Raw genomic sequence first — 14,144 nt, 5'->3', positions numbered from 1 at the left:
AAACAGCTTTTCTAAGATGCACTTTGGAAATAACTGTGACAAAGTACTGAAACGTGAGAATTTGTCATAAATGTGACTCGTAAAACCCTCAGTGTTTTTTTTCTTGTATGTACCTGTGAGTCAAAATTGTGGCCAAACACACATTAAGACATAAACTGTACATAAAAACTGGACATATATAAGAATATCTGCTACAGAAAAGACATGTAGAAACAGTTATTCCAAAAGCAGAAGCATTTGAAGGACTAGCATACTGGATTTGTTAAGAAAATCACAGGTAAATGAGCTGAATATTCAAATCTATAGCTTTGATAATTAATTTCTATGTATTAAGTTGAATTTTTTGGTCATAGTTTGTCAGATTGGATCTTTAACTGATGTTGCATTTTATATAAATCATATTTTTTTTCTACAGCGTGACTCAAAAATGACAATTTACTAGAACAAACCTACGTCCTGTGATGTGACTGAGAACCAGAAGGAACCATTAAAACACATTAGAAACATGGAGGACATGACGACATGTTCCCAAAAGGTTGATGGTCTTTATTAACAGAGACAGTCTTGGTGTCCACAGCCGTCGTCTACACCAGCATGAGTCTGGATCCTCTCGCTATAGAAAACTGCGTTCATGTAAGGCCGACGTCAGAACAGGTTTAAAGGAGGTTTTCCCAGTTTTGCAGGTTTTGCTCGTGTGTCTTTTTATGCCGTAAGTCTTCCGGCATAGGCTACTAATTGGCATCTGGTAAATTCTTCTGGATTAAAATACACAGTAAAAGAACACATTAAAACTGTGAGTGAACATGAGGCTGAGATGACAAAAATAAGGCCATTAAATAAAAGGAATGACATTTAATTCATAAGTCTTTGAAAACTTTTTGGGGTAAATTCTGTGGCTACTACTGCTTTTACGATGAGGACTCCAGTACAGTACATGTCCCACAGGCCGGTGATTTTAATTCGGCTGGATATCCTCTCATCTCCACAAAGGCGACCTTCTACTGACCCTCAGATGCCGGAACACGGTTGTGTGTTTCTGCGAGCGTCCTCTTCCATATTCAACACCACAGACGACCTAAGGAGGGGTATTAACTTCACGGGGGTTCGGGCTGGGTGTGCGCTGCTTTCCTAATTACACAAGTGGCATCTTAAGGGCACAATCAGACACGAGGAGAGGAAACCGGAGAGTTTTACACCAACAAACCTGCTTTTTTTTTCTGTTTGCAAAAAGGTTGGACTAGCTGAATCACAGAGGTAGAAATGGAGAAATATCAGAGTGTTGCTTATGCAGAGGCATGTCGGAGATGGATCGAAGTAATATGTGTGTAGTTGGGCACGGTGCAAAATGGAAAACAGCACATTATTACCATATTTGTGCCCAGATACATTCATAGTGCAGACAAAACAATCAGGACCTTCATGGTGACCGGTCGACATACTTCTAATATCCTGTAATCATGTCATATCGGACATAATCCCATGTTCAGATGAAATTAATTTACATGTCATTTGAAGTCTGTTAGTTATCTGGTTAGCTCTAAAGCTCTTAAAGACCACCCTGATAGGTGAACGCTATAGATAGAAAATAGTACATTTACTTCTAAAAGTGCTTGTTAAACATTTACAGCTACAGGGAATCGGTTCGTTCTACCGCTGCGTGACAAACCAAAAAGCTTCCGACCAAACATAGACGACAACCAGTGGAAACAGATTCATTTATAAAAAGTAAAACACCAGTGGCAAACTCCATTACTGTGCATGTGCAAAAAAGGCCTTGGCAAGGTGAAAAATAGAAATACTCTACTTTGAATAGTAATTTATTGTATATAAAAAGGTACTTTAGTCCCCAGAGACCCTCCTAGTTTTTGTTGTTTATTCTTTGAACAGTGACGATCCCTTTGGCACCTCGCTTGTTTCTGTTTGTCTCCGCGGTGTCGCTTTGTCCACAGCTCAGGCCTGAAGGTCGGCGAGACCCCTGTTTGACCTCCGACCTCTGACCTCAGAGCGCGAAGGCGTGATGTCAGTTTGTGTCCGTGAGAAGAGGAGCGGTCTGCCGTCAGGTGGACTTCCACAGTGGGTTGGTGTAGATCCAGCTGTCGCCCTGCAGGTGAGGAACACAGGACAGGGTTGGTATGGAACGATTACCGGTATAACGATAAACCGCGGGAAAATTGCAGGCGGTTAGTATTAGTACTGCTTAAATTCTAATTATCATGATAACCGTGTTTGATTACCGCACTTTTTCGGAGAAAACGGCTATGTAAAGATATGTTTTTATGTCAAATATTTGAGTATACAGGGTGGGGAAGCAAAATTTACAATATTTTGAGGCAGGGATTGAAAGACAGTGTATGACCAATTAGTTTATTGAAAGTCATGAGAATTTATTTGACACAAGAAAATTTACATAACAGAAAATGTTTTTATTCTATGTGTCCTCCTTCTTTCTCAATAACTGCCTTCACACGCTTCCTGAAACTTGCGCAAGTGTTCCTCAAATATTCGGGTGACAACTTCTCCCATTCTTCTTTAATAGTATCTTCCAGACTTTCTCGTAATAGTTTTGCTCATAGTCATTCTCTTCTTTCCATTATAAACAGTCTTTATGGACACTCCAACTATTTTTGAAATCTCCTTTGGTGTGACGAGTGCATTCAGCAAATCACACACTCTTTGACGTTTGCTTTCCTGATTACTCATATGGGCAAAAGTTTCTGAAAGGTATGGATAATAGTGTTAGGTATGATTATGACATCAATATATGTTTGGTTTCAGAACAATTGACGTAGTGCCTGCTGAGAAAAACAACTAAATGTTCATTGTAAATTTTGCTTCCCCACCCTGTAGTTTTAATTTTTTACAATTTTAATTTTCTGTACCTAATATTTGGAACCAATATTCACTTTTAAAGTCTTTGAAAAGGTTCGTTAAGCATCTTTGTGCTATTTATGCAATACATTATATACATTTTTCAAATCGGATTTTTTTTGTGTGTGTGTTTTCTGGCCTTTTATGTTTTTATAGTAGGTTAAAGTGACAAAAGTCCAGCTGAGCCGAGTCGAGTCGGTTCCACAGTGGAAACGCGGCATAATATAGCCAAGCTCTGGCTCTGGCTTCGTTTCCTGTACAAGTGCTCCAAGAATCAGTCCTGTCTGTTCCACAGGTGACTAAACTTTTTTATTTTTGTGTTCAAGCATTTAATTAATTGGTTGTAATCGAGGTGTGAAGGGGATTTTAAGCAATATAGTAAAAAATGCTCCAGGAAAACCTCTCACACCCCACCTTTAAGTGCCTAAAAGTGCTTGTAATTTGAACTCTGTGATGTCATTGATTTTCAATATTAACTCTGCCAGGTTGAATGTCAGGCTCAGGGGCAGGGGCACAGCTACCAATTATGGACCCCATGAAAGCATAACCATAGTGGATCCTACAGAAATTTACGATACCGTAAAAAAGAAAAAAAAACTTAACATTCTTTCAACGTTCGCCTCCTGACTTCTACACCTCTCTCACACTGCGGATCTTACACCAAATTTCCACAACTTCTATATCCACTGGACCCCCTCCACTGCTCTGTGGGCCCCCCCTCAACTACTGGGCCCCATGAATTTGTCATGTTTACCCCCCCCCCCCCTTATCGGCACCTCAGCTCAGGGGAGACCAACACAATGATATCAATTCATGTCAGAAAAAATATGTAATGTGTTAAAAATGTAATAAAGGTATGTGTTTAAAAAAAATCCTACAAAAATATAAAATACAGGAAACAGTTCCATGAGAAATAATAATAATAATGTGTTCAATGATTGCATTAATTCACTAAGTCTCATTTTCTTCACAGATCAGTTCAAACATGTTAAATCCCAGTAAACACTCTATACCTAAGTCTGTTTTTAATGCTATGTAATTCTATATATCACTTGTATCGTATTACAGACATGCCAAATGCCTTCGTACATTATAATATGTTATTATACTCCTGTGGTCTAAAACCTTTGCACAGTGCAGTATCTGATATTTGTGGATTCATGTTCCTGCTGCTTTGATATCTATCCATGCAGATACTGTTTAGAAATATCAGCTCTGATTTCCCATAATGTGCAAGAAAATAATATTTCCTTTTCGTGTTCACAGCATAAAAACAAACTGTGACCATTTCCACAGCGGTATGTCTTTGCAGAAATAATACATGCTGTAACCTGTGATGACTCGTAGAGTTTTGTCGCTGATAAAAACCCATTTTTCTGCAGAACCAGTGGGTAAAACAGTGGTGATTAGGAACAGCAGCAGACTGTCTTAGAAGTTCAGGACAAAGGTAGAAATAACACCGTTGGATGGTAAAACAGCTGGACTAGTTCTGTTCAGTTTCAGTTGAACTACTTTATAATAGAGATACGCAGCCACTGTGTCTGGAAAGAACTATTATAATTTAAATTCTGTTAGCGCTATAAAAAAAAATAAATAAAAGATTCACTCATGTAAAAGGGATGAAAGAAAATGTCAGACAGAAATCTGAAACTACAGCTGAATTAAAGCCAGTGTCTGAAAAAGCAGAAATAAGAGCAGAACCTTTTATGTAGGAGAAAAAAAGACGCAGAAAATGGAGATTAAGTGGAGAACAAATGTCTAATTTTTGTACCATCACAGGATTTAATGTCAAACAGTTTATTACTTTATCATGGATTTAAAAGTAGCTTTAGGGTTCAGACCTGAGACTAGGACCAGAACAGATTCAGGGGCATTATGGGAAACAAGATTACACACATTATGAATGATGATTATGATTTTCACTTGTTCCATTGGCAGATTTTTTTGTTTAATTCAAGATTTTTTGCTTAATTCAAGCAAAAAAAAATCTGCCAATGGAACAAGTGGAAAATGATCTTGGTAAGATTTTTTGAAATATTTTCCAGATCTATTGTCTAAAAATAAGTTCTTATATCTCACTGAAAAGTTACTCTTTAGGTGATTATGTCTGATTTTAAGTGTGATGAGATAGTTGGACTAGAAATGAGAAAAAGACACCTGGTAAGATTTAGATTTTTGCAGTGTGGCCAAGAGGCTGAGGAAGAGCTTTTTGCCCCAGGCCATCAGAACGCTGATCTTTCAACCCCCAACATAATACCCCCCCCCCCCCCCACACACACACACACACACACCAGAAAAAAAAATCTGCTTCCACTTGCACTATACTGCTGCTGTTACACTGAACACTTAGTTGTCCATAGGCACGTTCTATCTTTCATATAATATTTTACTTTTATGTATATTTGATCTTCTGTGCTAACCACAGTTTGTACAGGGGCACTGGCTGCACAGTCTTTTCTCTGTGAGTGTACCTGTACATCCATGAGACAAAAATCTTGAATCTTGAATCTCTCTCCTTTCGGCTGTAGGATGTGGTGTCCATGGACTCCAAAAAGAATTTCAGATTTTGTTTCATCTGACCAGTGAATAGTTTTCCACTTTGTCTAAATTTGGTCTGCAGAAGTCTGCATCATGTCTGGATCATGTTCTCATGTGGCTTCTTCTAAACATTGTAGAGTTTATAGATGGGATGTTAAACTGATCACAGACGGCTTTTTCTACTCGTCCTCCTGAGGCAAGGCAGATTTATTTGAGCTCATACAGATTCATACCTGGGTTTAATGCAGTGTCTCCTGAGGACCTGAACATCACAGACATCTACTGTTGATGATTCAGCTCTGTCCTTTACAGAGTTAACCCGCTGTTCACAGAGAAGCTGTAACAACCGCTTGAGCTTCTGGGATTCTTTGAGTCCCCAGGGGTACAAGTATCACTCCTGATGAGGCAGGTAACCCCAGGGGCGGTGGTTTCTGCAGGAGTGGACCATCTTTTCTGCACTTTCCTTTAGTTTAATGTTTTATTCTGCTCTGTCTTATGTAATTGTATGTGTTTCTATGCCTTTGTAAAACACTTTGAATTCCCACGTGTATGAATTCACATACATCTGCTTTGCCTTGTGCGGAGATTCTCCAGATTCTCTGAATGTTTGGATTCTATTATTGTTCTGTACATGATTAAATATCCAGTCAGAATTTTACCCTGAAGAACATTATTGACCATCTGACCATCTTTAGCTCTGACATATTAATATATAGGGCTGTAAGAAAATATCAGTTCTGTAATATATCACAATATTTCATTTCACAATACGGTATCGATATTAAAAACTACTGTATCGATATTTGTAGGTATTTATTCAAATGCAGATATTGTGGAGGTTCATTTTTGTTTTTTTGTTTTTCTTTTTCGTTTACATTTTATTTATTATTATTTAACACTCTTTTATTAAATCATGTTAATTGCTTTGTTGGGATTGCACAAAAATAATGTTATGATTTTAATAATGAACTAGTAGAATATGAACATTTGAGCAGGATCTTAACCCCTTTAGCCCTATCAGCCCGCCCGTGGGCCGAAAAAATTATATTAATATTCATCTACTATAAAAATATAATAAATCAGGACAATGGATGTTCTTTTCAACTTTTGCTCAAAGTTTAGACCCTAATGTTAATAAAAGTACATCAAGTGTATTTTAGTGTAAACTTTAATGTTCAAACATGATTTTTAATCTTTGTGGGGTGAAATATACACTATTAAAAATCTCTGACACGAACAATTATTTTATGCATATCATCGTCAATCCAGCCGAAAAAAAAACAGGCGAGGATAAAAAATTCTAAATTCTCTTTTAGTTTGTTACAGTTTACTCAGGCATAGTAATAGATACAATATTTTAGACAGTGGGAATAGATTCTGTGAGGTCTCTAAATGTCCACAGACACCAAGAACATCCATATGAACCTTATTATTATAAGTATTATAAGTAATTCTTCATTTACTTTGGGTATGTCTTTTTAGGCGTTTTTCCCTTGAAAATATGGTCAGTGTTAAACAGGTTTAAACTGTCATGTCTGTAAAACGTCATTTAAGTTTTAACACCGGAACATTTTGTGATATAGCCTCTCAGTGTTTACATGCCCACTCTACCTCTTTAGTGAAGTACTTTGGTGTCCAGGGTTTGTTATCTGCTGCCCTCTGCCTCTCCTCTCCTCTCTGGCGTTCCTCCAGTCTGTGCTTGTGTTCGGTGGCTTCATCGATGTTTCCTTCTTTCAGAGACTTGGTGACATGTTGCCACAGCCGCCTACGACAACCCACACGGAGAACATGACTTATTCAAGCAGTGAACGACAAACACACACACACAGACTGAACCAGCTGGGTTTGTGTGTACCTGGACTCTGTCCGTCCCTGTTTGTCCACGGACCGAAGCTTCTTCCTGGTGACGGGCAGTTTGGCGGTGTCGATGACTTTGGTTTCCCCGCTGCTGTAGGTGAACTCCAGGGTACCGTTCCACTCACCCTGCGCTTTACACACAATGGTGTTGGTCGGGTTGTGTTTGACTTCTGCTGTGACTCTGAGAGGGAAACACAAACACAGAAGACCTACTGTGGGTGATGTTTACACCTGACCTGTGTCATTTATATACCAGGGATTAGACAAAAAAACATCATTTAGGACCAGATGAACATTCCAGCTGGTTTTAAAGGATCTGAATATAACACTCTAGCAGCAAAACTATTGGTGGAATTCATACCATATTTGGTTTATAATGGTCAGCGACCCAGAATAGATGTGATTACATTTTGGGAAAAATGGGTCAAAGTTCAAATTTATTATGAATTTTTAAAATCTTTTTTTCCCCATTTAGTTATAATGGGCAAAATTTCACATGTCTGTAGCAGCAAAACTATTGGTTGAATTCAAACTGAATTGGGTTTATAGATTGCCAGTGATGCAGAACAGATGTGGTTACATTTTGGGAAAGTAGGTCAAAGTTCCTATTTTTTTATGAATTTTTAAAATCTTGGTTTTTTTTCCATTTACTTATAATGGGTGAAATTTCAAATGTTTATAAAAACATCAATTTTGTTTCAATTCAACAAACTTGGCACATATATAGAGACAGTTGATGTTCTGACATCAGCACATGCATAGACTTGATGACATCAGCTGGATCGACGCTAAAATAAGCTATAATACATGTGAGGGGCGGGGTTTGTTGTACCTGACACCACTTGTTTTAATTACAGTGACAGTATGTTATAGTTAAGTCCAAATACGACATACTTTACTTGAGTATGTTTCTGACAAAGTGAGGGATGAAACGGCCTATAATGAGCTAATTAATATTTCTTCCTTCTTAATCTAAATAAATAATTAAAAAGTTTGAAAATACATTGTCATAAAACTGAAAACAGACCTGTTTTTCTGAGCTGATGAAAAGTTGACGTTTTAGACAAATGTGGTTCCACAGGACAGTACGACTACAAACCAAGGTTATTATCGTTAACGAAAACGAACGAAATGACGAAAACTAAAATTGAAAAAACATTTTCGTTAACTGATATTAATAAAAACTCTAATTAAAAGAAAAAAAACGATAACTAACTGAAACTGTATCGTGAGCTTACAAAACTAACTAAAACGTATAAAAATTATGGATACAATTCCCTTCGTTTTCGTCTTTGTCAATGTCGGATTGATATGAAATTAATTCATTTCGCTCCAGCAGTTTGAGCTGGTGACACCATACGACACTTCCCAGTCTGTCATGTCTGGTCACTGGTGGTTTCCAGTGGTCTTCTGGTCCCCACTCTACCTGGAACATACAGACTAAAGCTGGGACAAAAGAGCACAGTCCTGTCTGGGGTTTACTGTAGTGATGAGTGGGGTCGGGTTTTTTTTTTTTTTTTGGTGTACCGTGTGTGTGCGCGTGAGTGACAGAGACAGAGCAGAGCTAAAGGACAGAGTCAGACAGGACTAGCATCCAGGTTAAAACTGGAGAGTTTATCACCATGAAAAGGCCTTCCAAGGCCTGAACTGCACAGTTTAGAAGAGGAGAAAAGAGGAGGATGAAAACTACTCCAATTACAGAGGTATGGAACCTGTTAGAATGTTCAAAAAACGTTTGATGTTACTAGCGACAGCTAGCTGAACTGAACTGAAGCAAAGTTGGCTAATAATGGAACTGGAGATGATTAAGAGATGAGAGATCTGCTAAGGTGTGGTTTACTGATGAGGAACTGGGTTATATATGTTTATAAGTGGTTTATTTATATATGTTTCTATCTGGTTTAACTGCTGGTTAGCTGGTTTATAATAGGTTCCTATCTGCTTTAACTGCTGGTTAGCTGGTTTATATATGTTTCTATCTGCTTTAACTGCTGGTTAGCTGGTTTATAATAGGTTCCTATCTGCTTTAACTACTGGTTAGCTGGTTTATATATGTTTCTATCTGCTTTAACTGCTGGTTAGCTGGTTTATATATGTTTCTATCTGCTTTAACTGCTGGTTAGCTGGTTTATATATGTTTCTGTCTGCTTTAACTGCTGGTTGGCTGGTTTATATATGTTTCTATCTGCTTTAACTGCTGGTTAGCTGGTTATATATGTTTCTATCTGCTTTAACTGCTGGTTAGCTGGTTATATATGTTTCTATCTGCTTTAACTGCTGGCTGCTTTGTGCATCTCCTCTCATGCTTTGCACATCTTCTCATTGTTTCACGTAAGTGACGTTGTGTATGGATTGCACCCCCCCTCAACCTGCTATAGGGAATTTATACATTGTATGGTACATTGTGTCTCTGCTCAGTCCATGAGCCGCCCTAACCCTACCCCCAAATAAAGTGTCCAGGGTAACCAATATCCGCGCCTCACTAATTTCTTTGAATAGGATGATGAGGAAGATAAAATATATGAAATAACTAAAACTAATACTAAAACTAAACTAAACTAAACTAAAACTAAGCATTCAGAAAAAAACAATAACTAATAAAAACTAACAAACCTGCTCTAAAAACTAATTAAAACTAACTGAATAAGAGAAAAAAAAGTCAAAACTAATTAAAACTAAACTATAATTAAAAATCCAAAACTATTATAACCTTGCTACAAACATATGTTGATCTTATACTATATGATGCATTACTGTAGATTTAATGACTGAAAAGTTCATAAAGTAGTTAAGAGCTCGACCTTAAACATTTACACCAGGAAAAAGCTAAATACACATAAAAGCAGCTGTAAAATGAGTCAAAAACATTATATCTTGTAGTAAAACACTAACAAGACCCATTTTTCTGCATATTGACTTATTTAACTTAGACTTTATTGATCCACATGGGACATTATAGCTCTGTTGCATCTAAAAAAACACTAGCAAAAAAGGAAAGTAAGTGTGAAGAGATAAAAGCAATAAATAGAAAACACTACTAAAGCAGTAAACACATGTCTGTTTATGTTCCCTGTTCCTGTTCAAACCCTTTTCTGTGCAGGTTCTGGATCCTTCCTCCTCTCTCTCTCTCTCTTAGTGAACCCAGTGCTGTTCAACTGTTTAATCAAAGCCCAGCTGATGGAAACACTGACCTGTGAACCTTCCCTCCGTAGAAAGGCTTGGTGTGAAAGGTCACCGTGGCCGAGTATCCGCTCTTGGCGCAGCTGATGGACACTTTACCCCCCAGCTCCACCCACGGCACCGTGAGGATGGAGCGAGCGTAGGCACAGGGCAGCGTGAACACGTACTCCTCATCATGGTCCAGGAGACACAGGACGCCTGGGAGGAGATGGACAAGGAGGAGGAACACCCTGGAGTCATCAGTAGAAACACACACCCACACAGTGTTTGGATTAAAGTGGTTTCCATCAGTGGTTCTGTACTGGTCTGGGGTCAGGACCCACTATCACCCCGAAATGACAAACCATGACCCAGGTAACTATAAATAACTGACCTGTTAGTGTATGGAACTACTGCTGATACTGTACACCAGGGGTCTCAAACTCATTTCCTCTCAGGGGCCACATTCAACCTGATTTGATCTCAACTGGGCCACACCAGTAAAATAATAGCATAATAACCAACAAATAATGATAACTTTGTTTTAATGCAAAAAAAACCCCAAAACATTAAATTATGAAAATACTTACTTTTATAAACTATCCAAACAAAAAAGATTTGAATAACCTGAAAAAAACTGAAATTTCTTAAGAAAAATAAGTGCAATTTTAACAATATTCTTCTCCACTTATCATTTCTACCTGTGTATTATGGATCAGATCTACAAAGACACTAAACACTGAGTAACAGGCAGAAAATTGTTAAAATTGTGCTTAATTTTCTTTAGACATTTCAGGTTCATATTTGTTCAGGTTATTCACATTTTATTGTTACAGGATAGTTTGTACATGTAAATATTTTCATAATTTAATGTTATTTTTTGCACTAAAACAAAGACAAAACTTTGAAGTTATCATTATGTATAGGCATAATATAATATTTTATTCACATCAAACCGAGGAGAAAATATAGAGTCATTCTTTTTTGTAGGTTATTCTGCTGTTATTATTTTACTGTAGATCATATTGGTCTGTATGTGGAACCTGAATTATAATGAGTTCCATAGACTGTGGAATTTTTGCCTTTTGCTAATTCATCCCACGGGCTGCATTGGAACGCTTGGCGGGCCGCATTTGGCCCCCAGGCCCCATGTTTGAGGCCCCTGCTGTACACAGACTTACAGGTACACTTCATATATTGTTTAGTTTATTTATCACTGTGTCACTTTCTTTGACTCTAAAAGTTGTTTCTTTATGGTTCTCATCCCCTCTGGTCACTGTTTGATGCTTATGTCAAAGGCCCTGTGGTGTTAGGTTTCTTCCCTTTGGGAGAGCAGCACAGTGACTCACTACTCCCTCTAGTGGTCACACACAGTAAATACATGTAGTTCATATCTACAGGGGTTGGACAAAATAATGGAAACACCTTAAAACATCAACAAAATATAATTTAATATGGTGTAGGTCCGCCTTTTGCGGCAATTACAGCCTCAATTCTCCGAGGTATTGATTCATATAACTTGTGAATTGTTTCCAAAGGAATTTTAAGCCATTCTTCAGTTAGAATACCCTCCAACTCTTTTAGAGACGATGGCGGTGGAAATCGACGTCTTACTTGAATCTCTAAAACTGACCATAAATGCTCAATAATGTTGAGGTCTGGGGACTGTGCCGGCCATACGAGATGTTCAACTTCATTAGAATGTTCCTCATGCCATTCTTTAACAATTCTAGCTGTATGGATTGGGGCATTATCATCTTGAGGTGAAGGTGTTTCCATTATTTTGTCCAACCCCTGTATGACCCAGTACTTCGGCAGAACTTCAGAGCTCTTTACTCTAAACACTAATGATAATTGTAGCTCATTTTAGACCTTTTGCAGTTGGTGAAAATCTATATTTCCAGTTCATTTATTCTTAGTCTGTTTTTACCTCTTTTTCAAATGTATGACATTGAAAAAGGTGAGAGAAACAGTATCTCAGTTCTCTGTATGTTCTATACATCTAGTCAGTTGACAATAAATAATCTTTGAATCTTGAAAAAAAACTGCTAAAAGTTAAACTTCTCAAATGTATTTAATGAAAAGATGGTGTGTTTTGAACCTGAGATAATACAGAATATCATGTTTAATGATAAACTAAACTGACCAGCAGGTGGTGATGATAAAGAGGGAAATATTCCTTTAAACACTAAATTATGTCCATTTGAACTACAAATTAAAAGTGCATTCAGTCACTAAAGCTGACATAATCAGAACATTTCAGTAACAGCCACTTTTAACACAATGTTTTCAACCAAAATGAATTAATTTAACTCCAACTAGTGTTTCTTATCATTATGTTTTTGTCCAGTCAACGGCCACGCCCCACTGTAAACAGGTTTATGACCCACCAGTTGAGGATCACTGGTTTCCACCATCTCTACCCAGTATGTTTGATTACAGACCTAGACCTTCCAAATGAGTATTTATCTGCCTTTAACCTTTCCTAAGTGATTTATTAGTTTATTACTTCATCCTCTGCATTTTTCAGTGAAAATCAGGGATGTTTCTACATTTAATTTACTGATCATGTGGACATTCATAAAAGTTCAGAGTAAATTCAAGGGTTAATTTATTAACCCATGAAGACCCAAACATCCCCCGCCCACCAAAGCCATCTACTAAACTGTTTAATACCCACTGATCCACTAATTCAATTCATGTAAATAATTGAGGTAAAATACATTTTTAAACTAATATATATAGAAATAAAAAAGAAGTCCCTTAGTATTTCTTAGTCCCACATTGGGGGAAATTTGCGGTGTTAATACAGTACAGGGATAATAAGAAATATTAAAAGAAGAAAAAATGTGTTTACATGGAAATGTGTAGGTATTTGTTTGGTATTGGTATTATTCTAATTTTTGTCAAATTTTTGCAGTTTTTGACATAACTATAACAGCAATTGGAAACTCCCTTTATTATTTTTTTTATTTTAGTTAATTGTTAATGATTTGATATCTAAGTTCATTTCGACTTAACCCATAAAGACCCAAACATCCACCATCGACCAAAAGCATCTGCTGATCTAAACTGTTTAATACCTGTTAATCCACTAATCCTATCAATACACTTAAATAATTGGTGTAAAATACAGTTTGTCATCTTTTCATGCTCATCAGATATGACCCATGTGGACGTTCAGAGGCTCTGTAGTTACCGTTTAACACTGTCATCTTCTGAAACATTGATTGACCAGTAAAACCCATGGAGTTGGATCAATGACAGTGGATGGACACACTGGTTTTATGTTCAGTTAATGATAGATTTGCTTTAAAAGTGACTTTTTCTGCAGTTTTCTCTGTTTTTAATATAATACCCCTCAACTTTAAGATGAGCTTTTACAACCATCTACATGATCAGTGAATTAAATATAGGAAAATACAAGTTTTTCACACAAAAAAATGCAGAACACAGAAGATAATGTTGCAATAAATGGTGCTAAATCACTTCATAAAGCAAAAATATAAGAAAAAATCCTTTGGGAACTGTCACAAAAGTAGCACTGAGTCTATAATAAGGTTAATATAATAAAAATTATTCAAATAAAGTAAGATCAAATAATATAAAATCACTTTGGTTGGATAAATAATGAAGACAGTCCAGTACAGTCCCACATCTGGATCAGTAACTCATTAAAGTTTAGAGGAAATTCAGTTCAGGTGATGCACACTGACTCCCTA

The 14,144-nt window shown here is 37.1% G+C and overlaps 1 protein-coding gene across 1 annotated transcript in view; it reads right to left on the bottom strand.

Annotated features, from left to right (window-relative positions):
- Positions 1–525: 525 nt before the first annotated feature.
- The window catches only part of osbpl10a (oxysterol binding protein-like 10a), a 170,650-nt gene continuing 157,031 nt past the window's right edge, over positions 526–14,144 (bottom strand). Inside the window, exons 10-13 of the mRNA XM_030148247.1 lie at positions 10,455–10,641; positions 7,262–7,444; positions 7,018–7,171; positions 526–2,101 (exon numbers count right to left, since the gene is read on the bottom strand). Coding sequence (XP_030004107.1) covers positions 2,057–2,101; positions 7,018–7,171; positions 7,262–7,444; positions 10,455–10,641 — 569 coding nt within the window. The 3' untranslated portion in view covers positions 526–2,056. The remainder of the gene's footprint in view (positions 2,102–7,017; positions 7,172–7,261; positions 7,445–10,454; positions 10,642–14,144) is intronic.

The sequence above is a fragment of the Sphaeramia orbicularis genome, chromosome 11 (assembly GCF_902148855.1).
Source record: "Sphaeramia orbicularis chromosome 11, fSphaOr1.1, whole genome shotgun sequence".
In the NCBI taxonomy this organism is placed as follows: domain Eukaryota; kingdom Metazoa; phylum Chordata; class Actinopteri; order Kurtiformes; family Apogonidae; genus Sphaeramia; species Sphaeramia orbicularis.
Note: the sequence above shows the minus strand (reverse complement) of the source record. Positions and strands in the feature narration are given on the sequence as shown.